Source organism: Pseudorca crassidens, chromosome Y, assembly GCF_039906515.1.
Source record: "Pseudorca crassidens isolate mPseCra1 chromosome Y, mPseCra1.hap1, whole genome shotgun sequence".
NCBI lineage: Eukaryota > Metazoa > Chordata > Mammalia > Artiodactyla > Delphinidae > Pseudorca > Pseudorca crassidens.
In genome coordinates, this window is record NC_090318.1 from 1,907,936 (window position 1) to 1,933,538 (window position 25,603).

Here is a 25,603-nt window from a genome sequence, read left to right on the forward strand (position 1 = left end):
CCCTGAACACCGACGCGGCCAAGCCATGCAGTTTGATGAGCCACTGAGTGCGTACAGCTGTATTAGTCTCCCCGGGGTCGCCATCACACATGACCACACACCAGATGGCTGAAACCAACAGAAAAGTACCTTCTCTCAGTTCTGGAGACCAGACGTCTCAGATTAAGGTGTGGGCAGGGCTGGTTCCTTCCGGAGGCTCCAGGGGAGAATCTGTTGTAGGTTTCTCTCCAGAATCCGGGGGCTGCTGGCCATCCTTGCTGGTCCTTGGCTTGTAGACACATCTCTCCAATCTCTGCTCCATCGTCACATGGCTTCTCCTCTCAGCGCCTCTCTCTCTGTGTCTCCTCTTCTTATAATGACACCAGTTATACTGGATTAAAGACCCACCCCCAGAACCTAAATGTCCATCGACAGAGGAATGGATGAAGAAGAGATGGGGTGTGTGTGTGTGTGTGTGTGTGTGTGTGTATAAAAAGTTTATTAATTGCGTTCCTTGCAATCAATAAAATAACGGGAAGATTCCTGCCCTGGATCCCTATTTTGCAGTCACAACGTATGAAAACACTCGGTCTGCGACAAGGACCGCAGCATCCTGCACTTGGCAGCAAAGACTCTGAGCAAACTGAACCCAGAGCCCACAGAGTCAAGAGCCGTCGCCTTCGGATTATTTGCTTGGGGCAAAGACTGTGCCTGACGCGCCGACCCCGGCGTTACCAACCGAGGGGCAGCCGTCTTCCTGCTGCATTGTGCATCTGACCCTTCCCGTCTCACTGTTATGTCTTCCGATGATGGGATGGATTTTCAGATATCCTTGGGTCATCACCTTTCGTTCAACAGAAGTTTCCTGTGCCCTCACGCACTAAGACGTTTCTAAGGAACATGCAACGTGCCTTCCTCATTGGGAAATCCATCAAGCAGCCTGGCAGAAACTGATTAGGATAAACAGGGACGAGTGATTAACATGCTGGTAACAGGCGTGAGCGTCTAGACAATGGATTATATCAAGGACTTTTTTTTTTTTTCCTGCTGCGTTGGGTCTTCGTTGCTGTGCACGGGCTTTCTCTAGTTGCAGCAAGCAGGGCTACTCTTTGTTGCGGTGCGCGGGCTTCTCGTGGTGGCTTCTCTTCTTGCAGAACACGGGCTCTAGACACACGGGCTTCAGTAGTTGTGGCACACAGGCTCAGTAGTTGTGCACACGGGCTTAGTTGCTCCGCGGCATGTGGGATCTTCCCGGACCAGGGATTGAACCCATGTCCCCTGCATTGGCAGGAGGGTTCTTGACCCCTGCGCCACCAGGGAAGTCCAAGTACATCAAGAACGTTTGTGAAGAGCTGCCTGTTCTTCTCCTTGTTTGGGGCCTGCAGTAAGTGCTGCACTTTCCTTCACCACAACACCGTGTCAGGAGATTGGCTTTATGGCCCACGGGCGAGTGGACCAAAGTTTGGTTCAGTAACAGGACAATCAGGGGGTGCCCAATTCAGAGCATCTAAAAGCCACAAGAGTAGCAGACAAAGAATGGGTGTGAATGACGGAGGGGCATAACGGGTGAAAGCAAAATCGCCATCAGTGTCTTTCCCCCATGACACCATATGTTCTTTAGAAGTAGAGGGCTGAGCCATGAAACATCTCTGTTATGCCCAGGTCAAGCCCCAGCTTTGCAGCTGCCCACAGGCAAAGGGAAGCAACCAAGATGCCAAGCATGATGGGGCTTCTGGAAAGCTCCAACCCGACGGGTGCATGATTAAGAGCCTGGTTGTGCAAATTTGGAGGGGTGACAGGTGGCTGACACCTGCCCAGCTCCATGGGCAAGTCAGCCTGATGGAGAAGTGTCACCATGCTTCTGGGATGGCCAACAGCATCGCCTTTGAGGGCAGAACGTGGACCAGGGGATGCACGAAGAGGTCCTGTGGGCCCTCCCAGACTCAGCGGGCTTAATTAAAATACTCAGAAACACAACCCCTGCTCCCTAGAGAAGCGTCCTTTGGGTTCCGTCGACCACAGTCTCTGTTTGGCAGAGCGAGGAAGCTGAATGCAGGCAGGACCCGAGAGTCTGCAGGCGTGAGGGCTGCCGGCAGCCGGGGAAGGCGGGTGGGGAGCAATACGTCGGATGTGGCCGGCTTCCCTAGGCTCCCGGGAGGAGCTGGCAGCAGGGGAAGGGACTCCGACGAAGGGGCCGCGCAATAGTCTGTGGACCATTGAGTAGAGCAAGGATGTTTCCACGAAGAGTGGACCTCATGAATTATCCCGAGAATGTGTCCGTCATTACCTTCGCATGGTACCACGGCAGTCACATCCCGAATTAAAGCAACAGTGAGGAGATGCGTGCACTAGAAATGTGGCTAACAGATGTGGGCAAAGTTTCTTTCCCTGTCAAACACTTTCCATGAGGGGCGGGAAGGGAGGTCTGACAGGAGGTATTTGCTTATCAGAATTCACGTAATTCAGATTTGGACAAAACAGGACTCAGAAAAGACAAGAGCAACCATCCCCCCCCGCATCCCTCTGCAACCTTCAGATTGTTCTTTTCCGAACAGAATAAGGAGAAAATTGATTTTCTCTGACTTACATTTCCTGGGCGGAAGTGTCCTGTCTCAGTGCCCATGTACCCAGTGCAAAAGTTATCTGGGATGCAATTGATTTCATTGAGAAAGGGCTTTCAAATAAGTATTTTATGTCATGAAAATCCCAGCCGTAGGAAGAATGGAGAGGTAAGGTTACAACTGCGGTTCTAATATAAGAAAATTAAGAAGTAGTGGGGGAGTTTCTTTATTTATGTTGTCCTGAAAGATGTATTTTAATCAACGCAAAGCATAGCCAGCTACCATGGTGACCAGGAATATGTCTGATAAATGCTCTATGCAAAAGCAAGGCTGAAAAGTGACAAAAGCGATATGAGATAAAATTTCTTACCAGCAACGTCCTTATCGAGGGACAAAGGTATCGATGAAATGAAGACGCACATGAATTAATTCATCTCTGGAGATATCAGAGGAAAAGACTGTTCTCTCAGTTGAGCAAAAGCTGCAACATTTCAGCTCAGGAGAGAAGAGGCAAAAATTGAGGAAATACCATGTCGTAGGTCAAAGAGACAGCTCAAATGAGCTTCTCCTGACATCCCTTCTGACAATTAAATTAAATATGATACCATCACAGGACACGGTGAAGCCACAGAATGAGTCTCTCCTGTAACACAGCGGAAAAAGCATATCGTAGAGGAGAGACACAAATGAGATAGGACCAGCAGCTGGCTGGTCATCCCCAGGACACCCATTAATGCCTCTGGGCATCCCCTCCAAAATTCTGTGACTTTCTATGCGAGTAACTACAGTGGACAAGAGAGCCGTAATCACCACCATCACCATCACCATCACCATGATCACCGTCATCATCAACAGCATCATTCTATTATCACCACCATCACCACCATCATCACCATCACCATCATCACCGTCATCAACATCATCATTCTATTATCACCACCATCACCACCATCATCACCATCACCATCAACATCATCATTCTATTATCACCACCATCACCACCATCATCATCAACATCATCATTCTATTATCACCACCATCACCACCATCATCACCATCACCACAATCGTTATCAACGCTCATCACCACCATCACTGTCACCATCATTGTCATGACATCTGCCATTCACTGAGATCCCACAAAGTACAAGACGTTCTCCACCCTGCATTCTTCTGGCCAGCACATTTTTTGTGTGTCCACGATGCGCCAGGGACCATGCAGAGGACTAGGAAATTGGTGACACAATTACACAAACCACAGTACAATGTGTGAGGTGGGCGAGATGGAAGAGGGTCAGGGAGGAAGGAGTGGAGGCACCTGGGTTTAGGACACCTCCTTCAGGGTCTGCTGTGGAGGCTGAGAAGTGTAGGGTGAGTAGGTCAACAGCAGGAGGAGAGAGCTCATGTTCAAGTCTAGAGCTGGTGGGAGGAACCATGGAGGGGCTCCACCCGTAGGGGTTTAATCAGGTAAGGCAACTGCTTGGGCAGCCCAGAAATGGGAGGCCAGCCAGGAGGATGGGTTATGGACCAGGTAGCGAACAGGTGGAGTAGTGACAGGAGCACAGAAAAAGAAATGAATGCTTTGGAGAGATGTTTAGGAGGAAGACACAGTGCTCAGCTACTGGCTGCAGAAAGAGGACTGATGAGGAGCAAAAGCCACCAGGGAAAGCCCGGCGTCTAGCCTCCAGCTGGGAGGTGGCGGCACCACTGACCAAATCAGGGACAAGGAAGACGTCGCGTCCAGCCCTGAATGTGCTGCGTGGGCACAGAGGTCTAGCTGGCAGGAGTTTCCGAGAAAACTGCATCAGGGAGAATCAGCACCATGGGTGTGCATGCAATGCCCGGGAGAGGGGTGCTGTGTGAGATGCTAGGGTGACACACAAAGGGGTCCGGCATGAAAGGGGCAGTAAAGAAAGAGGAAGCTGCACAGGAGGGTGGGAAAGCAGACAGAGCATCGTGCGAGGGGACGAAAGCGGATCTTTTAACGTAGCTGCTTTAAGGACGGTGCTTACAGCATTTATCACAATTTTGCTAACTCAGACAAGTGCACTGTTACTTGATTAACCTTCCTCTCCAGCTATAATATAAACTCCATGCAAGCAAGAACCAAACTTATCTGATTATCTTCGAAAATAATTCAGTTGTCAAGTGCCCGCTCAGCCCCAGCAGCGGCTAAGGCTTGGGAACGTCCCCCAAGAACCAGCCAAATGGCTCTGGTGCTGGCTGGTGGCTGCTTCCAATTCTTTCAGAGATTTACGGTTCAATTATGAGGTCATAACGGTCTCATACCAATCATGAGGTGGAAGGAGGGATAAATTAGAAATTTGGGAGTAACATATGCTATACATATAATAGATAAACAGCAAGGACCTACTGTAGAGCGCAGGGAACTATACTCAGTATCTCATAATAACCCATAATGGAAAAGAATCTGAAAAAGAACATATATATGTGTGTATAGAGAGAGAGAAAACGGAACCACTTTGCTGTACCCCTGAAATTAACACAACATTGTAAATCAACGATACTTCAATTTAAAAAAGTAACAAATAAATGTATAAGAGAAGAAGAAAAAAGACTGTAGCATATGGGCCACAGTCCTTTCCCCATGACCACAGCAGACATCACCAATCCATCACAGTCTCCCTTGCTGAAGCATCGTTCTCATCTCACAGTATCAGGCAGCCAGAACCAATCAACCAGCCTCAGGCCTGGAAACTCACTTGTTATCCATTCAATTCATGCTTCAGGTGTAGAAAGACCACCTGCCACCCTTCCAGCTGCTGCTACAAAATTAATTTCTTCAGAAGTTTAGTAATGAATGGATAGTAAATGATCCTGAATGCTTTACTGTTATCTTCTGAGAGAAATATGATTTCTTCTGTAAGGAAGTGAAGATGTAATCATGTCAGAGGGTATTTTTTAACCTGGGAGTCTATTCAATAGCTAGAGTTAAGCTAAGCATTCTGTCTCTAGGTTAGTAAGCAAGTTGAGCTATAACTTTGCTTTGGAAATTGCACAGTTAGGAAGAAAAGTATATGTAACACATAAAGTAAGCTTGGTGGCCATGACCCCTTTGAACGCTACAGATCAAGAGCTGGGAAACATTCTGCACAAAGGGCCAAGGAGTAAATACTTTTGGCTTTGTGGGCCATACAGTCTCTGTTGCAATTCTTCACTCTGTTGACCTCGGGCAAACACAGCTACAGACAGTAAGTAGATGAATGGGTGTGGCTGTTTCAATAAAACTTTATTTGCCAAAAAAAGGCAGAGGGCCAGATTTAGCTCAGGGTCTGAAGCTTGCCGATCCTTGATCTCCATCATCCTTGGAGGGCTGGAAAGAGTACTTAGGAACTTTACTACAGGCAGCAGCCTTCTGGGGGAGAGTTGTGACTTTTGGTCTTTCAACGTGTCGCTGATCTGTGCGTGATCTCCAATACTATTTGCATCAATCTGGGAAAATCCCGTTTTGAGGAGTGAGACATCCTTTTGCAACAGATAATCAAATAGTACCCCCCAGAGTCAAGAATAAATTCCCTTTCGTCCAAACGTAAACCCTATTTTTATTGGGTGATATTTTCTCTTTCTCATTCCAAGGCCACACTAATTTGCTCCTGCATCTTGTGAGATGAGAGATGAACAATTGTTTGCTGGGTGAGTATCCATTCATTAGTTTTTGAAGGAAACTATTACTGATTTGGTTTGTGGCTTCTCTGCTCTTCCCACTTGGGGCTTTATTTCTGCGCACTATGAGTACGTTCACATTCGTGCTTCCTAATTTTTACTTCACGCCCTGGGTGCCCAGTCACAATTTTGTTTTTTCATTTCATACGAGTACGAGAGCCTAGAGCAACATAAATTCTCTTCGTATTTTGGCTGTATCCCAGAGATGGTGACGCCCTGCACTTCCATTTCAAATATAAAATATTTTGTTACTGGCTATGAATCCCCTGTCGACACGCTTTACAAGGGGAGCTTTCGAAAATGAATGTGCGTTTGGGCCTTTGGAAATTCCACTTTGAATCAGAAGCATTAAAGGTTAAAAGGGGGCTCCTGCCACCTGTCCGCTGAGACACCAAGGTTACAGACAAACGGATGGGAAATGGGCAGCACCCCAAGTGTAGAAGCTTGCAGAGGAAATGCTGGGGGGTGAGAGGACGGGGCGCCCAACTCTGGGACCTCAGCCAGACCCAGGACGTGCAAAGGGGCCGGCCTAGGGGTTGGGGTGAGTCACGGAGGAAACCTGTGTGGAGAAACCTGAATCTGAAACCTGAATCTTGTTACCTGCAGGGGCAGCCACAGAGCAGGTGCTGACTCCCTCCCAAAGAAGTCCGTGGCCACGACCACAGGACAGGGGTGTCTCCACGGGGACTGGTCGTCCTCCCAGGGCTGCTGGGGGTGACACGTCTTGTGGAGAACACCGGCGTTCGAGTCCTAGGGGGTCATTCTCGGTTCTACTCAAAGAGGTCCCCAGGATGAGCCCAGGGACCCCAGAGGCAAGAGGCTGGTGGTTACAAAAACACATCCAGGTCCAGAAACTTTCCATCATCCCCAACTGAGACTCTGTCCCCATTCAAAACCCACTCCCCGTCTCCTGCCCACACCCCCCAGCCCCTGACACCCACCGTCCTACTTTCTGTCTGTATGAATCTCACTCCTCTAGGGACCTCACAGAAGTAGAACCTTCAGAATTTGTCCTTCGCGTCTGCCTTATTTCACTGAGCATCACAAGCTCAAGATTCACCCACGTGGTAGCAGGTGTCACAATTCACTTCCTTGGGGCTTCCCTGGTGGCGCAGTGGTTGAGAGTCCGCCTGCCGATGCAGGGGACACGGGTTCGAGCCCCGGTCCGGGAAGATCCCACGTGCCGCGGAGCAACTAAGCCCTCCCTGAGAAACGGATGACGATGATGCTTCAGCAAATCTCTAGCCGTGGGGAACGCGGTCGCAGGCCTCAGCTTGCCCTGAGAAAGCAGCGGCATCTTCCTGGGACTTTCCCTCCCACCTCCCGGCCAGATCAGGTGGAAACCCTGTCTCCCCACCCAGCAGACGTGATCCCCGGCTTTGCCCAAAACATAAAAATGGTCAACAGGCTCTCAAGGGCAGCTCCCAGGCCACTTCCCCTCTCTGGAGGCACAAGGGGGGTCCAGAGTGTGAGAAACAGAGCCAACACACCCCCTCCACCGTGTTTCCGCCGGGCCATCACTGCTGAAGCTACGGCCACGTCCAGGGCAGTCGATCCATCACGGAACAGACGCAGGCGTGGGCCGAACACACCTGGCGCTGGACCGTGGCCAGGAGCTGTCGGGACGCATGTTTCTGCCCTGGGCTCGGATGCACGTGGTGCCTCTGTCTTCGGGGCAGGAGCAGGTCCCCGCGGGACAGGCTTGGCGTGGCCTTTGGGGGCCCCTCACCGGCCGCCCGAGCGCGGTTTCACAGACAGAACGTTTCCAGAAAGCAGCCAGGAGGTGGAGCTCTTTTTTTTTTGTCTTTGAACCACACTTGTTATCTCTTCTCTCGTTACATAGCCTGCCCGAAGGATGCATGGCTAAAACCACACCATCATCTTCCGGGTAATCAACCTGTACAACAAGCCACGCCCCCATTACGGGGGGCGGGGGGAATTGGGAAAGGGTCCCCCAACTGCCATATCCGCAGAGCTGAGGATGCGCTATCAGTCATCCGGCCGCTCCCGGCTGTTCCAAACCCCGGCCCTAGGTGGTCCCGCCAGTCGGTGGGCAGGGGTCGCCTCCGTGAGGCCCCCCGACGTAAGACGAGAGAGAGGAAACAGCCTCAGAGAGCAGAAGACGCATCCAGGTGGGGAACACAGGTGGGTGCAGCGGCTGAACACCCGGCGACTGGGTATGGGCTCAGGAGGGCTCTGCCCTCCAGCCCAGGCGGGGATGTACCAAGTCTTGGCCGTCCAGTCGGACCACCGCCAACCTCTGCCCTCTAAGCCTCACCCTCACCCTGACCTTCCTTTGGGGGCAACCTAACAGCTGCCGTTTTCCAACACTGAACACGCGGGGCTTCCCTGGTGGCGCAGTGGTTGAGAGTCCGCCTGCCGATGCAGGGGACGCGGGTTCGTGCCCCGGTCCGGGAAGATCCCACGTGCCGCGGAGCGGCTGGGCCCGTGAGCCGTGGCCGCTGAGCCTGCGCGTCCGGAGCCTGTGCTCCGCAACAAGAGGCCGCGATAGTGAGAGGCTCGCGCACCGCGATGAAGAGTGGCCCCCGCTCGCCGCAACTAGAGAAAGCCCTCGCACGGAAACGAAGACCCAACACAGCCAAGATAAATAAAGAAATAAATAAATTTAAAAATAAATAAATAACTACTGTTCTCTGTTTAAAAAAAATAAAATAAAAAACTGAAGACGCTGTACCCTGCAACTCCCTCTCCTCTGGGTACACCCACCTACCGCCCAGCGCTGTATGCGGTCGGGCTTGCCCATGAGCATTTAAAATCCTGTATAGGGGGAATTTTGTCCTTTATAAAAATAGGTATTCGGTGCTAAAAAGAAAGGAGCTCTGAAGCCATGAAAAGACAGGGAGGAACCTTAAATGCCTATGACTGAGTAAAAGAAGCCCATCTGAAAGGGCTACAGACTGTGTGATTCCAACTCTATGACTTCCTGGAAGAGGCAAAACTGTGGAGACAGTCAAAGGATCGGTGCTAAAAAAAAAAACAAATTAAAATACATACAAAAATAAAAGGATCAGTGGTTGCCAGGGGTTGGAGGGATAAACAGGCAGAACATAGAGGGCTTTTAGGGCAGTGAAACTACCCTGTACGCTACTATAATGGTGGGTACACGTCATCATACATTGGTCCAGACCCATAGAACGTATAACAGCAAGCGTGACCCCTAATGTAAACTATGGACCTTAGTTAGTAATGTGTGCATACTGGTTCATCAGTTGTAACAGATGTGGTGTATTCCTGCAAGATGTTAAGAACAGATGAAACTGTGGGGCAGGTATTGGGAATTCCCTGTATTTTGTCCTCAATTTTCTGTAAACTTTAAACTGTACTAAACACTAAAGTGTAGCAATTTTAAAAATAACAGTAACGTATAGAGAGACAAAGGGGTTTAGACATACCTGCCAGGTGAGCAGATCCTGCATGGTGACCCCTCACGCCACCACTGGGTACAAAGAAAGCATGTGCCTTCCAGGAGACAGGGCTTTTTACGACTTGTTTCCCTCAAGGAATCCTAACGTCCTCTCACGTTTAATTTTACATGCAGGTGATCCATGGCATTCGCTCCAAATGGGGAGGGTCGTTGTATAGGGCGAGGTTCCCAGTGACAGGTCCACCCCTGGAAAACCTACGCTGGGAAGCCAGCTCTACGGCAGGACATTTAGGAAACGCGTGCCATCACGGCTTGCCCTGTGCTCCCTTCAGCAGGTCTCCGAAGTGGATACGTGAAAAGGCGTCATCAATCAGGTACTCGAAACAGGAACACCCTGAGGACAAGTCAGGGCGGGCGGGCAGAAGCCCACGCCTGGGATGGTGATTACGCAAATGCCAAGGAAGGAGCGTACCAAGGCCTGGAAACTCCCCGAGCTGCACCCTCCCCGTCCACGCCCAGGCTTATCTGCAGGCATGGGGAGGAGGAGTGATGCAAACATGAGGCTGGAAAAAGACAAGGGCTGAATCAACTCCAAAGTGTAACCGGCCAAGTCCTGGAAGGGGAATTCCAGGTAAGGAGGTCAGCTCAGGACACACGGAGCTGGGCGGCCTGATTACCCAGACAGAGAGATGTCTCCACCTGGAGCTCCAAGACCTTGCAATACCTGCATCCCTCGGCACACGGCATCCTTGCCAGTCCCCCGCAGGCCAAACGGCGTCACCCAGTGGCCAACCATCACCCAGACGAATAGCTCTACATGGAAACACACAGTGGAGGACAAGGGCAAGCGGTCCACTCGTGGTGGCCGTGACCAGTGCCACATTCCTGGAGAGCTGTTCGGCAACCTGCATTCAACGCCTTTGACTCCTCATACGACATGTCAGAAGGCATCGGGGGAAGAGTACGTGTTTAAGATACAAAGACAAGGGCACCGAACACACGGGGTAACGAAACACAAGCCATCGATGAGAAATGAGGCAAACACCCTGGGATATCCTGTCAACAGAAGCGTACGTAGCCATAAAAACAAGGACTTCTCTTTATTACAAAGGAAGACGCCCAACTAGACAGAACCTGGAAGAGCTTCTTCATGGATATGTACCTATAACGGATAGATACACACAACCCGGGTGGCAGCTGGGGTTCTGCTTCCTCATGGGCTCATGTTCTGGGTTTGAAGGAGCCGTACCTTCCCATGGGCTGTGGAGGCCCTAGAGCCCTCCCCAGCTCTCGGTACTCTCAGGGGTCTTGGGGCACATGCGGTTCCCTCTGCTGCGTTCTTGTCGCTATGAAAATAACAGGAAGGGTTATAACCCCACCATGTTTCTCCTGCCTCCACTGTGTCCCACCGACAGAGGCGTGACTACAATGTACAAGCCAGGGTCCCTGCGAGACCCTGGGCCAGCAACACCCACCCAACTCCCATCTGTTGAGCTGCTTGAGCTGCTTTCTGTCTTTCTCCACCCGCCTCTCTCTTTCTGTTTCCCTGCCTTCTCCATCTCTCCCCATCTCCAAGGGTTGCTCTATTTCTGGGTTCCTTCTAGGACTCTGAGTTCAGACTCAAATTGTCCACTTATTAACGGCATGATGTTAAGAGGCTTCCCGAAACTCTTTGTGCCCTGGTTTCCTCACTTGTAAAAAGGGAATAGTGACAATAACTCCTTCCTAGGAGAGGACCACGTGAATCCATACACGTAAAGCATTTAAAACAATACCCACTACAGAGCACGTATCCAACACGATGCAGCTGTGTACGCTAATGATCATCATTTCTAACAAAAGGCGGTTTGGTTATCTGTTTTGCTGAAGCTCGTTATTCTAACTTCAGTAGCTTATTAAAGAGGGGCTACCAAAAAAAAAAAAAAAAAGAGGGGCTACACATTCTGGTTTGCCACAGACCATTCTCATTTATCTTTTTGGGGGGGCGGGGGGCGGTACCCTGAGGGTACTTCTCAAATTTCAACATGCAGGGGTGCAGACCTCAAAGAGAAAGTGACAACTGGTTGGGCTGAGGAGTCAAAGGTCAGAGTCTGGGGCGCCTAGGGCAGCTGGAATGGAGGCGCAGAATCCTAAATGAAAGGCCACAGGGGCAGGAGCTGAAAATTCCGAGTAGAAAATCCCGTCGCAACCTCAGCAGACTAGTGAACTGCAGAAACACGGCAAGACACCAAGGAGTTCAGGGGCAAACTGCAGCTGGAAGGTTGAAAGATGTGAGCGGAGAAATTTCAGCCACTGCCTGGTGCTGGGGAGACAGGATGACACTTGCATCTTGCCAGGTTGCAGGGGCTCAGTGAACAGCTCAGAGTCTCACCTGAATCCTGAGATGGGCTACGTCTTAGAACAAAGGATCGAGATTGAGAGCTCCGTATCTTAAGATTGAGAGCTCCATCCAAGGCCCAAGGGCAGAACTGAAATAGACTCATCATGACAAGACGTGAAGCCAAGGTAACCCACCAGTGATAGCACTGTCCACTACAAAGCTCAACACTCTTCAGAGGAAGATAACAGAACGCAAAATCTCTACAGTGGATCAATCACAATGTCCAACACACACCAAAAAATGACTAGACATGCAGACAAATGGGAAAATGTCACCTGCTGTCAAGAAGGAGAAAAATCAACAGAAACAGACCCAGAGATGACGTAGCTGTTGGAATGAAGAGACAAGAACTTTCAGGTAACAATTATGAATTAAAGCATTTACAAGAAAAGATGGAGGTCAAGGGTGAAGAAAGGAAGAACGTCAGGAAAGACATGTAAACTAAAAATAACCAAATGGAAGTCCTAAGACTGAAAAATACAGTTAGTTTTGAGGACAACAATAGTCCGAGGATGGGATTACAAGTGGACTGCACACAAATGAAAAACAATTTGGTGAACGTGAGATAGTTCAATAGAAATCATGCAAGCTACAGCACGAAGGAAGAAAAGGAAGTTGGACAAAATGAACAGAGCTCGATGAAAGGTCAGACGGTGTCCCGTAACCTACCACATGCGTGATTGTGGACTGACAAGAGGGTGGAAAGAACAAAGCAGGAAACGCATTTGAAGAATAGTGGCTAAAAGTTGTTCAAATTTTATCAAAACTTCCTACCCCACGGCTACGGGGAGCTTTTTAAACCCAAGTAGGATAAACACGGGGAACCACACACAGGCGTGTTATCAAAATTCTGAAAACAAGTTAAAAAAAAAAAAGAGGAAAGAAGGCACATTATATTCGGGAAATAATGATAATAATTATAGCTGATTATAGTTCCGCAACGGGAGAGGCCACAACAGTGAGAGGCCCGGTATCGCAAAAAAAATAAACACAAATAATTATAGCTGATTTCCTATCTGAAACAATGAAGGCCAGAAGGCCAGGTCACAACAACTTTAATATCCTGGGGGTAGGGCAGTGTTTTCAACCCAGAACTCTACGTGCGTGGAAAACTGCTCTCACGAATGAAGGCGGAATAATGCTACCTGCAAACACTTAGGACCATGTGAATCTCCCACCCTGCTCTGAGGAGACAGTGAAACTTTCCTCTTCAGGAAAAGGTTTTAAAACGAAACCTGCAATAAGTGAAAATAAATATTTACCTTCAAGGCACTACAGTACCTTACGGAGCCTCCAAATATCTGTTAGAAAGTGGATCGAAGCGATTTCTAACACGCTAACGTCACGGGCTCTGCACACCCCAAACCACGCATCACAGAGATAGTAACACGGAGAGGACCACAGATGTGTGCAGAGCTGGGCACGGGCTGTTCTCATCAGAATCTTGACAACAATTTCAGAGGCAACGTCCTTTTCACTGAAGGAGAAGCTCCTTCCCGGAAACATTAACCTCTGGGTCTCATTTAAGTGTTTCAAATATCATTACATAATCCTCCAAGTGTTATTTTTTTAAAAAACCTTTCTTACTATATGTTTATCTTCTATAACAACTAAGGACGACTTCATTTCCCCCAGGAGGAAACATATCATGGAAGTAACATTTCCAGAATAACTTTTAGAGACGGGCACGCGAGCAGGTTCTCTAATTACCAAGTTTAAAAGCACGGAGCGCCTTGAGGTGTGTTAGAAGGGAACGGTCAAAATGAATTTCCTCGGCGATGATTCCTCCCCACAAATGAAAAGAGGAGAAACACGGCACAGGATAACAGGACAATGCAGGAGGGAGTGAAAATATTGCATAAATTGTTGGTGGGGGAAATAGAACTTTGGATGCACGATGAGAATGAAAATTCTTCCCTGTGGGTTTTTTCTTCTATTATTATTCCTGTAAGTGTGTATAGACGAGCTAAGGAAACTAGGCAGACAATCGCCTCCCTCATGGAAGTCACCTTGACGGTGCTTCCAAAGGTTAACATTAATCATTCCCGAGCCTGAGAAATGAAGAGCCCTTCACAGGAAGAACACGGTGTGAGCAGTAATAACATTAAATGTTCACAAAGGGCTGTGCTGCGCCTTCGTCCCTTCAGAAAAGACACGATGACCTTCTAAACTTCCTTTTTTTTTTTCTTTGTTAATAGAATTGACTCGCCGAATGCCATCTTTTTTTAATTGCAGTAGAGTTGATTTACAATGTTGTGTTGGTTTCACAGCAAAGCAATTCAGTTACACGTACACATGCATCTATTCCTTTTCAAATTCTTTTCCCATGATAGGTTATTACGAGATATTCAGTAGAGTTCCCTGTGCTCTACAGTGGGGTCCTTGTTGGTTATCTATTTTATATATAGTAGTGTGTATCTGTTAATCCCCAACTCCTAATTTATCCTGCCCCCCTTTCCCCTTTGGTAACCATACGTTTGTTTTCTATGTCTGTGAGTCTGTTTCTGTTTTGTAAATAAGTTCATTTACATCATATTTCAGATTCCACGTATAAGTGCTATCGTATGATATATGTCTGTCTCTGTCTGGCTTACTTCACTTTGTATGATCATCTCTAGGTCCCTCCAAGTTGCTGCCAATGGTATGATTTCTTTCTTTTTATGGCTGAGTAGTATTCCACTGTATATATGTGCCACATCTTCTTTATCCATTCATCTGTTGATGGACAGTTAGGTTGCTTCCATGTCTTGGCTATTGTAAATAGTGCTGCAATGAACATTGGGGCGCATGTACCTGTTCAACTTATGGTTTTCTCCAGGCATTGTTAAACCTTCTAATTGCCCACAGGAAATCATCTGTCTGTATGAACACCTGTCTAGTGTCTGTCTATCCAGGCATGCCTGCTCACTGTCTACCTCAGGACACCAAGTTAAAGATGAAAGGGGGACATTCCACAGAATTCCTGGCCAGCACTCTGCAAAACTGTCAAGGTCATCAAAAAACAAAAAACAAAAAACACGGAGAGTCTAAAACATGATCACAGCCAAGAGGAGCCTAAAGAGATGGGACAACTAGATATTACCGTAGCATCCTGTGTGGGATCCTGGGATGGAAGAAAGGCATTAGGTAAAAACTAAGGAAATTCGGAAAAAACATAAGGTCTTTAGTCAGGGATCATAGACCAATAAGGTGCTTTCACTGTGAGACACGAACTTAACACAAGATATTAAGGATGGAGAGAACTATAGACATAGGGTATGTGGGGGCTCGGGAACCTTCACAGCTCTTCTGTAATCTAGAACTGTTCCAAAATTAAAAGTCCATTTTTTTCAAAATCCACTTATTAAATCATTCACCATCACGTCACAACTGTCAGAGAGGCTGTCATCAAAAAGACCACAAATAACAAATGCTGGAGAGGGCGTGGAGAAGAGGGAGCCCTCCTGCACTGTGGCTGGGAATGTAAGTTGGTGCAGCCACTCTGGACAACAGGATGGAGCTTCCTTAAAAGTAAAAAGAGAGCTACCATATGACCCAGCCATCCCACTCCTGGGCATATACCCAGAGAAAACCATAATTCGAAAAGACACACGCACCCCAACGTTCATAACAGCACCGTTTACGCCAGCCAAGACACGGAAGCCACTTAAGTGTCCACAGACAGATGAATGGAGAAAGAAGATGTGGTGCATATATACACAGTGGGATACTGCTCAGCCATAAAAGAGAATGAAATCCTGCCATTGGCAGCAACATGGATGGACTTGGAGGGCACGATGCTAAATGAAGGAACTCAGACAGAGACAAATAGTCTATGATCTCACTTATATGTGGAATCTAAAAAATACAGCAAGCTAGTGAATATAACAAAAAAGAAGCAGACTCACAGATACAGAGAACAAACGAGTGGTTACCAGTGGGGAGAGGGAAGGGGGGAGGGGCAGGATAGGGGGAGGGGAGTAAGAGGCACCAACTACTAGGTATAAAATAAATAAGTGACAAGGTTATGTTGTAGAACACAGGGAATATAGCCAATATTTTTCCATAACTATAAACGGAGTATAACCTTTACAGTTGTGAATCACTATACTGTACACGTGAAATATATAACACTGTACATCAACTGTACTTCAATTAAAAAAAATGAAAGGGGGAAAGAAAAGGATGCCTGTAGGAAACAGGAAACTGTCAATAAGGGCCATTTTAAGTTAAATCAAAAAGACAGGAGAAAACCATAATTTGAAAAGATACATGCACCCCAGTGTTCATAGCAACACTATTTACAATAGGCAGGACATGGAAGCAAACTAAGCGTCCATCAATAGATGAATGGATAAAGGAGATGTGGTACATGTATACAATGGAATACTACTCAGCCATAAAAAAGAACGAAATAATGTTATTTGCAGTGGCATGGATGGGCCTGGAGATTATCATACTAAGTGAAGTAAGTCAGACAGAGAAAGACAAATATTATATGATATCGCTTGCATGTGGAATCTAAAAAATGGTACAAATGAACTTATTTACAAAACAGAAATAGAGTCACAGACGTAGGAAACAAACTTATGGTTACCATGGGAGAGAGGGGGGAAGGGATAAATTAGGAGATTGGGATTGACATATACACACCACTCTATATAAAATAGACAACCAACGAGGACCTACTGAACAGCCCAGGGAACTCTACTCAGTATCTCATAATACCCTATATGGGAAAAGAATCTGAAAAGGAATATATGTATAAAACTGAATCACGGTGCTGTATACCTGAAACTAACATGATATTGTAAATCAACTATACTTCAATAAAAAATGATACAGGGACTTCCGTGGTGGCCCAGTGGTAAAGAATTCACCTTACAACGCAGGGGACGCGGGTTTGATCCCTGGTCAGGGGAACTAAGACCCCACATGCTGCGGGGCAACTGAGCCAGCACGCCGCAACTACTGAGCTCGCACGCCTCAACTAGAGAGCCCGCGTGCCACAAACTACAGAGCCCACACGCCACAACTAGAGAGAAGCCCGCGCGCCACAACAAAGAGCCTGCATGCTGCAACTCAGACCCGACGCAGCCAAAAATAAATAAATAAGTAATCAATAAATCTTTTTTAAAAATGATACAAATGAATTTATTAACAAAACAGAGTCACAGACATGGAAAACAAACTTACGGTTACCAAAGGGGAAAGGTGGCGGGGGGGGGATAAATTAGGAGTCTGGGGTTAACACAGACACACTACTGTATACAAAATACATAACTAATAAGGACCTACTGTAGAGCACAGAGAACTCTGCTCGATATTCTGTCATAACCGAGAAAGGAGAACAATCTGAAAAGGAATCTATGTACATGTATAACTGAATCACCGTGCTGTACACCTGAAACTAACACGATATACTTTAATTTAAAAGATTTTTTAAAAGAATAACGTTAAGAAAGGTGTAAAATTGTCCAGGAAGACACTGCTGACCGTGGAAAAGTGTGGAACAGTGACACAAAGCAAGGGATGCCTTTCTCCTTTTAAAAACAAAGAACAGACACCACATTTCCTAGGATTTGGGACTAGGGAATTCCCTCGTGGGTTGCGTGTGTCACTGTGAAATGGGCAAAGCAAAGTTTACCTGCCTGGAGTCCTTTTAAAAGTATTTAAATTATCTGTTTCCATTTGGGTTCATTTGAACGTTGTTATGCCATTTTGCTGTTTCTTTTTGTGGTGTTCGGGTTTTTATTGGTATTTGGGGGTGGGTTTTTTTTTTTTTTTTTTTTTTGGTAAATTAGCAAGACTATTTGCTCCAAATAAGAGAGCTTGCATCAGCACATAATTACTCAAGAACAATAAAGGTTTTGGTACCATGGATACATGGTGATAAGGTATGAAAAGTCTCTTCCCTGGAAATCTCTAGGTTGAGAAATGATTGATTCCTGAGACCATACTCGCGAATACATCCTTCCGAAAGCCAAACTAGTTATACACTGATAGGCAGGCGTCCTCCCATCCCAGCCCCAAACATGACCTCAACTGACTGTGATGTCAAAGGCACATGGTACAGCACAGAAAGCATTCAACGAAGAACTAAGAAGAAAGGGTCAGTACAGAGATGAGGGGGGAGGTAGGCTACAGAGAAATTCGGCATTTAGAAATAATTGTGTTAGGGAACTCTACTCAATACTCTGTAATGACCTACACAGGAAAAGAACCTGAAAAAGAATAGATACATGTATTATGTATAACTGAGTCACTTTGCTGTACAGAAGAAGCTAACACAACACTGTAAAGCAACTGTACCCCAATAAAAATTTCCAAAAGAAAGAATTGTGTTCTCGACAGTCATCTGCTAGTCTCAGGCTATCTGCTGATTTGCTCCAAAGAAAAAAGAGAAGAATCCAGAGAATCATGGAAGAGCCATAAGCGAGGAACAGGTGGGGCTCCCCCTGGCCAAGTGGGAAGCCGGGGGATGTGGGGACAAGACCCTCAGAGGCTGCAGCAGGGCAGCTAGTCTGGACAGAAGCACCTCTGCAGGGCTGTGGGTTCCACTCCTGAGAGCATCCCGACCCAGACTGGGTCCGGCCGAGTCTGCAGGGAGCTAAACCAAGAGGAAGGGTGAGGGCCGACCGACGGCCACCGATGCACAGGGAGACCCAGTGTCCCCACCGGCCCTGCCCTTGCACAGCAGGTCCCCGGCACAGGGAGTGCCCCTCTTCCCCCGGGACTGGCTGGACCTTGGCTTGGGGGAATCCCGAGGCTGGATGCGAATTCAGCAATGACAGTTCGAGGACCACCACCAAACCACCCTCCTCTGGCCAGGTCTCAGCATCTCCCACCCGTCCCATGGACCCCTCCAGGCGTGCACGGGCTGCGGTGTCCACGGACCGACTTCCAAGTGCCAGGCTTCTCGTGTAAAATACGGACAGCGCTGCCTTCATGTCTGGTTCAACGCGCAAGAGGAATTTTAAAAGGTACGTGTGCGTGTGTCATCAAGGGTTCACTCCCTCACTGGACCAGCCCCCGTGGGAGTGGCCACGCTCACCCTGGCTCAGACCATATCCCTGCTGCAGACCTCAGGGGTCACTCAGCTTGTGTCCAGACACCTCCCCGGCCCCCATGTCCCCTCCCAGGCCAGGGGGAACCTGAGCTTCCCTGAGCGCTGCCAGCTTCTGGGCAAGGGCAGCTCCAAGCAACACAAGGACCAGCGCAGGGCTGCTACCCACCAAGGACGCCCAGCCTCGCCCTTTCCATAAACACGGATGCCCGAGGAGGGGGCTGCCAGCAAGTGGGGTGCAGGCAGGCTGGGGTTTGGGGCTTGTGCAGACCCCTGGGCTCTCTCTGCTGTCGGTGTGCACCTGACTGACTGTCCGCCCCAACGGCTACTTCTCCCAGATGCAAACTTCATGGATCTACCTGGTGTCACTTGCTAGAAATGAAGACACAGGAGCAGACACAGCCGAGGCTCTGTCACCAGCCTTGACCAGAGGGACGCTGACATCACCGTCCTGGGTGATCAGGAATCACCGCCCTGCCCAGCGCAGGCCCTGGGGGCCTCCCCTCCAGCACAGAGCTGCTACGGAGGCGTTTTCCCTTTAATCCGTGAGCTTTCTGCACAAACCATGAGTCGCAGCGTACAGAGCTGATGCCACCAGGAAACTGTCTAAAGATGTTCTAGAACGTTCCTTCCTCCCATCAATCAGGGCTGCGGATTACAGCTCTGTCAGAACACATGAAGCTCTTACACGTTTTACGGAAGCACACGTAGCCCCAGATGAACCTCGGCACCTTGACTGGTTAGGGCTGTAACACGAGCGAGTTTGGGTGAATTATTTTTTCATCCTTTCCAGCGGTTTTTCAGGTCATGAAAAGAAGCCCACGCTTTGGCGGTTCCCACGAGGCTCCTCTTTTGGTCTGGAAATTATGGTTTCATGCGGTCACGACAGCAGCGATTCTTAAACTTGAGGGGGGCAGGGGGATTCCCGGGGAGGGCGTGGGAAAATGCAGGTTCCCGGCCCCGCCTGCAGAAGTTTCCGTGCTCAGGGCTGAAAATCAGCACTTCTAACCACCTGCCCCTGGTGACGCTACTGCTAGAGGCCCGGGAAATACACACTGGGTGGAAACCAAGGCGTTGGAGAGAGAGGCCCCCTGAGCCACTGCAAACTAGGGACGGGGTAGGAAACTACCCCATGTGACACGATCAGCTGTCGCAACAGTGGACCACTTCTGCCCCGGGGCAGGCGAGGGAGAGAAGCAGCGCCTCCGTCTGCAGGAGCTGCCTGGTGTTGCAGGAGAGCTGCGGAAGCCCCTCTGTGTTCTGTCTCAAGATCAAAGGCATCCTAGTAGATGCCTAATGAGAACCTGCCGTACAGCACAGGGAACTCCACTTCACGGTACAGCAGAAACTAACACAACATTGTAAAACAACTCTACCCCCATTAAAAAAAAAAAAAAGGGGGAGGAAAGGAAAAGGATGAAAGACATCCTGCCACAAGGGCAGGGGAGACATTGGGAATGTCAGCACGCCCCAGCCTTGGGCAGAGGGCCGGACGGTCAACCTGGAACACCCACAAGTGGGAGTCTTGACACAAAGGGACAGATACGGCCTTACCCGTCCGTCCGGGGTTTTCATGTGTCTCTCGGGAATCGCCATCTGCCCACAGATGGGAATCCTCAGCTTCTGGGTGATGCTTGAAACACCCTGGCTCTGACGGCCAAGAACGTGACCTGCATGTGCTTTTTTTGAACATAAGGCACCAGGCTTGGGCTCAGAAAGCACCGGAGAGCGTTGGTATCAGGAAAGATGTGAGGGCCGTGTGTGTATCCCCCGGGTTCAATAGGTAGAGGAGGCCCCGGGGAGGCACGACGGGGCAGCGCCGATCCCCGTGAGACCCGGCAGGTCCTGCTTGGTACATCTTCCCTTCAAGAACCCGAGAAAAGTAGGTGTACCTGCCGGAGGGTGCCTCCAACGGTTCCTGAGTGAACACGGGCCTCAGAGGGCCCTGGAGATCGACAGGGAATGAAAAAGGGCCCCAGTTTCACAAGGAACGCCCTCCCCAGCAGGTGCCGCGGTGGCAGCGTGCTTGCTGCCACCTTCCACGCCCCAAGGAGGACAAAAGCTCCCCCAGAAAAAAGCCCAAGAATCAGAGACACCGCTGCCCAGAACCACGTCCACCATCCGGGTCCCTGAGCCCACGCCAGGGCCTGCAGCCCCCAGACCAAGCAGCAGAGCCATCTGTCCACCGGGCAGTAGAGTACCTTTGTCATTGAGGGTTTCCTCTCTTATCTTTCTCACAGCTTCTTCCGCTTTGCCTTCGTTATTTCCGCCTACAAGGAAAAGAAAAGATACAATTCAGGGTGAGGAAGCTACCCCATGTGAAACCATGTTTTCTTGAGACAGTAAACACAGCCCTACAACACGCTAAGTGTCTCCTTCCGTCCTGGCATTGAATTTGGCCATCGGAGCAACTGTAGCGGATTCAGCGTATCCACTGAAGATGCATTTTCTTTAGGTGGATTAGTCAAAAGGATGCCTTTCTGGGACATCTTACTTTTCAGTAATTCCAGGGACACGAAGCACCTAGTGGCATCGGGACCACGGGGACACCAAGAGCATATGAGCGGGAAACTGTCAGCAGAAATGTCAGACTAGACATAGATCTTTCGAGAGACTTTTGGTCCAGGCGACCGCTCTGTTCACAGTGGCTTGAGCTATAAAAACCATCACGGGGGACTTCCGGGGAGGTCCCGTGGTTAGGACTCTGCGCTTTCACTGCCGAGGGTCTGGGTTCCATCCCTGGTCGGGGAACTAAGATCCCGCAAGCCGCGTGGCACGGCCAAAAAAAAAAATTAATTAAAAAAAAAAAAACCATCGCGGGACATTCCCACCATGAGCTCGAGATGTCTCCTCCCGTTACCCGTGACTCCGTAAAATCAGCGGGTGCGATGCTGGGAACGTTCGCTTAGAAGGGTGGCGATGGGTCTCTTGTGAAGGATGAGGGTGTCCCCGTTGAAATTTGGGGCGAAAGAAAGTGAATGAGGTTTCTTTAATGCCTGAGGAGGTGAAACTGTGTTGACCGTGAGGGTAGAGCCTGGAGGGCAGGCGGGCTCTTCTTCCCTACGTCTGTGCGCAGACAGCCCTCACTTTAAGGGGGTCCTGATGTATCTGCTGCTCGGGGTGGGGAGAGGCCAGGCCAGCCTGCTTCCCAGGCAGCATCCCTGACTAAGGAGCCGGCCTCAAGCAGCGCCTCTCACCTTGTGCAGAAGCCACACCTGAAACTCCCTGGGGGCTGCGTCACGGGAGACCTCCAACAGGGAGGCCAGAGCTGGCACCTGTGAACACGGGCTGGGCATGGAGCCCTGACGCCCAGAGAACCAACAGGGGGCAAGAGGACACTGCTGAGGGGCCTGGGAGGGTCCTGCCCACATCACCCTCCCACCTGCAGCCACAGCCCCTCCTGGGAAGATGCTGGTTCTCTCGGGTCAAAGCCTACTGAGGTCTCCGTGAAAGTACACGACCAAGCAATCCTTTTATCATGCATTTCTGCATGCTGTTTACGTACCCGTGGTCTCACTTACACACTCTAAGAGTACCCCTACTATTTTCCTCTGTGTTATGTGCTCCGTGTCACTGACAAGTGTCCCCAAAGGAACCTAGGCAATGCCCTTTGCAAAACAAAACAACAAAAAAGATGTTTACAGCAACGGGTGTATCTGTAACAAACATGTAAGAGAGGAGAAGTGGTGAACCCGGGGGAATGAGAAATGCCCCTGCTGAAGATAAACGTGGCAAAGGGCATCTCCGCGGGCGAACGAAAAGGAATATAGAAGCTGTCACCGCCTCGGAGAAGTTCAGAGCTGCAGACATCAAGAAGATGCAGCCGCAGAAGTCCTCTGCACCTCCAGCTCCTCAAAGAAATAAACATTATGCGGTTATGACGTGGTTTTGCTGGGAGAGCCTTCCTGCACTGCAGGAGTGCAGGGGCAGGATGGCAAAGAAGCATGTCTTCCATCCCTAAATGTTCCGGGCATCAAAGACCAAAAAAAACAAGAATCCATGGGGTAACTGAGGGCTGCAGACACGTATGAGCTTGTTTCTGAAACTTGTGCAATTTTTAAACATTAAAACACCATCTGCTGCTGGGCTACCCTCCAGCCTGAGACCATCTTGACATCAAGGGCTGGCGTAGCAGAAGCTCACATGAGGTCAGAAAGACATAAGTGTCCAGAGGAAGAAAGAAAGCTGAGGGTGGGCTGGGGAGAAGCGATGGAACTGCAGGACAAACTGGCCACGGCCAGCAGCGTCCCCCGACGGGCAGCTCACTGCGTGCTCAGGCAATCAGGATATGACATCGGCTCTAGGCGGGATCTAAACAAAACTGACACGTATGAACTTATTTACAAAACAGAATCAGACTCACAGACTTAGAGAACGAACTTGTGGTTACCAGGGGGGAGGGATACATTTGGAGTTTGGGATTGACTTATACACGCTGCTAGATATAAAACAGATAACCAACAAGGACCTACTGTAGAGCACGGGGAACACTACTCAGTACTCTGTAATGACCTCTATGGGAAAAGAATCTGAAAAACAGTGGATATATGTACACGTATCACTGATTCACTCTGCCGTACACCTGAAACTAACACAACACTGTAAATCAACTATGCTCCGACAGAAGACAGAAATTTAAAAAATTAAAAAGAAATCAAAGAAAAAAATATTCAGGCAGTCAGGGCTGGATTGTGTGGGAGGGATGGAGAGGCACTTTGGGGGCAAAGGTCATCTTCAGCAGCTGCCTCTTATGGGCTGGATATGGGATGCTTGACCCTACACAGCTGCCAGTGCTGCCCATATATCTCCGGAGTGCTGGCTGCGTACCCGGAAACACTCCGCCACGACAGCAGCAGGGCTCAGACGCAGTGGGTCCGCCTTCCGCTCAGCCTTCGTGCAGCAGGGGTTAGGTTTTATACGCGCTGCAGTGCAAGGCTTCAGGGGCACCAAGTCGAGTGGGAAGGACAACCTCTCACATCCAGGTCCGCTCCCTGAAGACAGCACCCTAGCCACCAGATTGTAAAGATCTGCGAGAAGCAACACAACTGCCACCTGTTTAAAAAAAAAAAAAAAAAAAGATACTGGACCCAAATTAGGGCCAGCACACTACGGACCCGGGGCCAGATGTGGCCCATCGCTTAGACAGCCATGTACTTTAAGTATTGGCCGTGCTGATTTCCTGCTGTAAGGGCAGAGCTGATCAGCATGAGAGAACTATGATAATATTTACCATCCAGCCTATAGCAGAAAAAAATGTTCCAACCCCTGGTCTAGACCTTAGATGACCGCTTATTAAGAATTATGAATAAAGAGGGATCTTCCACCAAAACAGTATTTTGAAACAGTAGGAACTAAGGTACTGTGAACAGATGGGAACCTGAATAATTCATGCATTCTTAGCAACACTAATGGGCTGGACTCGGACCCAGACTATCACTTCAATTCTTCAGCAAGTAATTGATTATTCTGTAAATATTCATGGCCTCGGGACTGAGAGTGTGGAATTGATGAAACCCATCTCTTAGTCTGTGTTTAATAGAAAAATGCATTCTGCCCAATGATAATGTTTCATTAAGTGACCTTGTCTCCAGCTGTCACGTAAGAAGAAAAACTGTCCCTCTCAGGATATGTTCAGCTATCCCCTCAAAGACACACAGAGGTGGTAAGACTCCCTATGTGACCGGATTGACAGGGAGGGTCAGAACTGTGTCCCTCGGGGAGAGTTCAATCAGGGACATCAGAACGTTAGTGGGAAAGGAGACACAAGTGGGCGAGGATGTGCTGTCTACTCTCTGTTTAACTCGAGAAGAGTAGAAATTTGGTGCTGACGGATGCCATACCTGATGCTCAAGAAACATCCCCTAAAGGAGGTGACACCAGTCAGGGCTCCAGTCCTCTAACGCTTGGGTGCCCAGGCTTGCTCACGTATGCTCAGTGCCCGTGTCCCAGGCTTGCTCACATATGCTCGGTGCCCGTGTCTGCAGTGCATACTCATCACCCAGCTAGACCTCATCCTGACCTTCCCTCTAGATCTCCTCGTGACCTAACCCTCTAGACTTCCTCATGAGCTAAAACCACCACACTGAGGCAAAAAGCACAGAAATGGGGCTCTTTTTACTTCTCTGTCTTCCAACATCACCTAGTTTCACTAGGAATGAAGAAGATGAAGGTGCCTGCAGTGGAGGGATCACAGGGGCAGAGACACCCAGCACTGGATGCCAGCCTCCCGTCTTTGCTCAGACTAGAAAGCTCCTCCTGGATTGCTCCACCAGCATCTTCCCACCACTAGCCCAGGCCCAGCCGGTCCTCAGAGGGGATGCATGGCTCTTCCTTTACAAGAGCTGACATCACTTTGACCAAGTCTTCCAAATATCGGCAGAAATCCAAGACATGGAAGGCTTGTCATATCTCTAATGAGACCACAGAGGCTGCCCCTCCGTGGAAAGTCAACAAATCAGGGGGCTAGAGCCCATCCCCATCTCACAGTCTCCCTGCAGTCTTGAGATCTGCTCCCAGCCTCTGCTCCCACATCCTACCTCCTTGATATTCTCAGGCCCCAGAGAGACATAA

At 49.1% G+C, this 25,603-nt stretch overlaps 1 protein-coding gene across 1 annotated transcript in view; it reads right to left on the bottom strand.

Moving 5' to 3' along the window:
* Window positions 1–25,603, bottom strand: part of LOC137217865 (dehydrogenase/reductase SDR family member on chromosome X-like) — a 193,738-nt gene that overhangs the window by 132,161 nt on the left and 35,974 nt on the right. Inside the window, exon 3 of the mRNA XM_067724857.1 lies at window positions 21,235–21,303. Within this exon, the coding sequence (XP_067580958.1) occupies window positions 21,235–21,303 (69 nt within the window). The remainder of the gene's footprint in view (window positions 1–21,234; window positions 21,304–25,603) is intronic.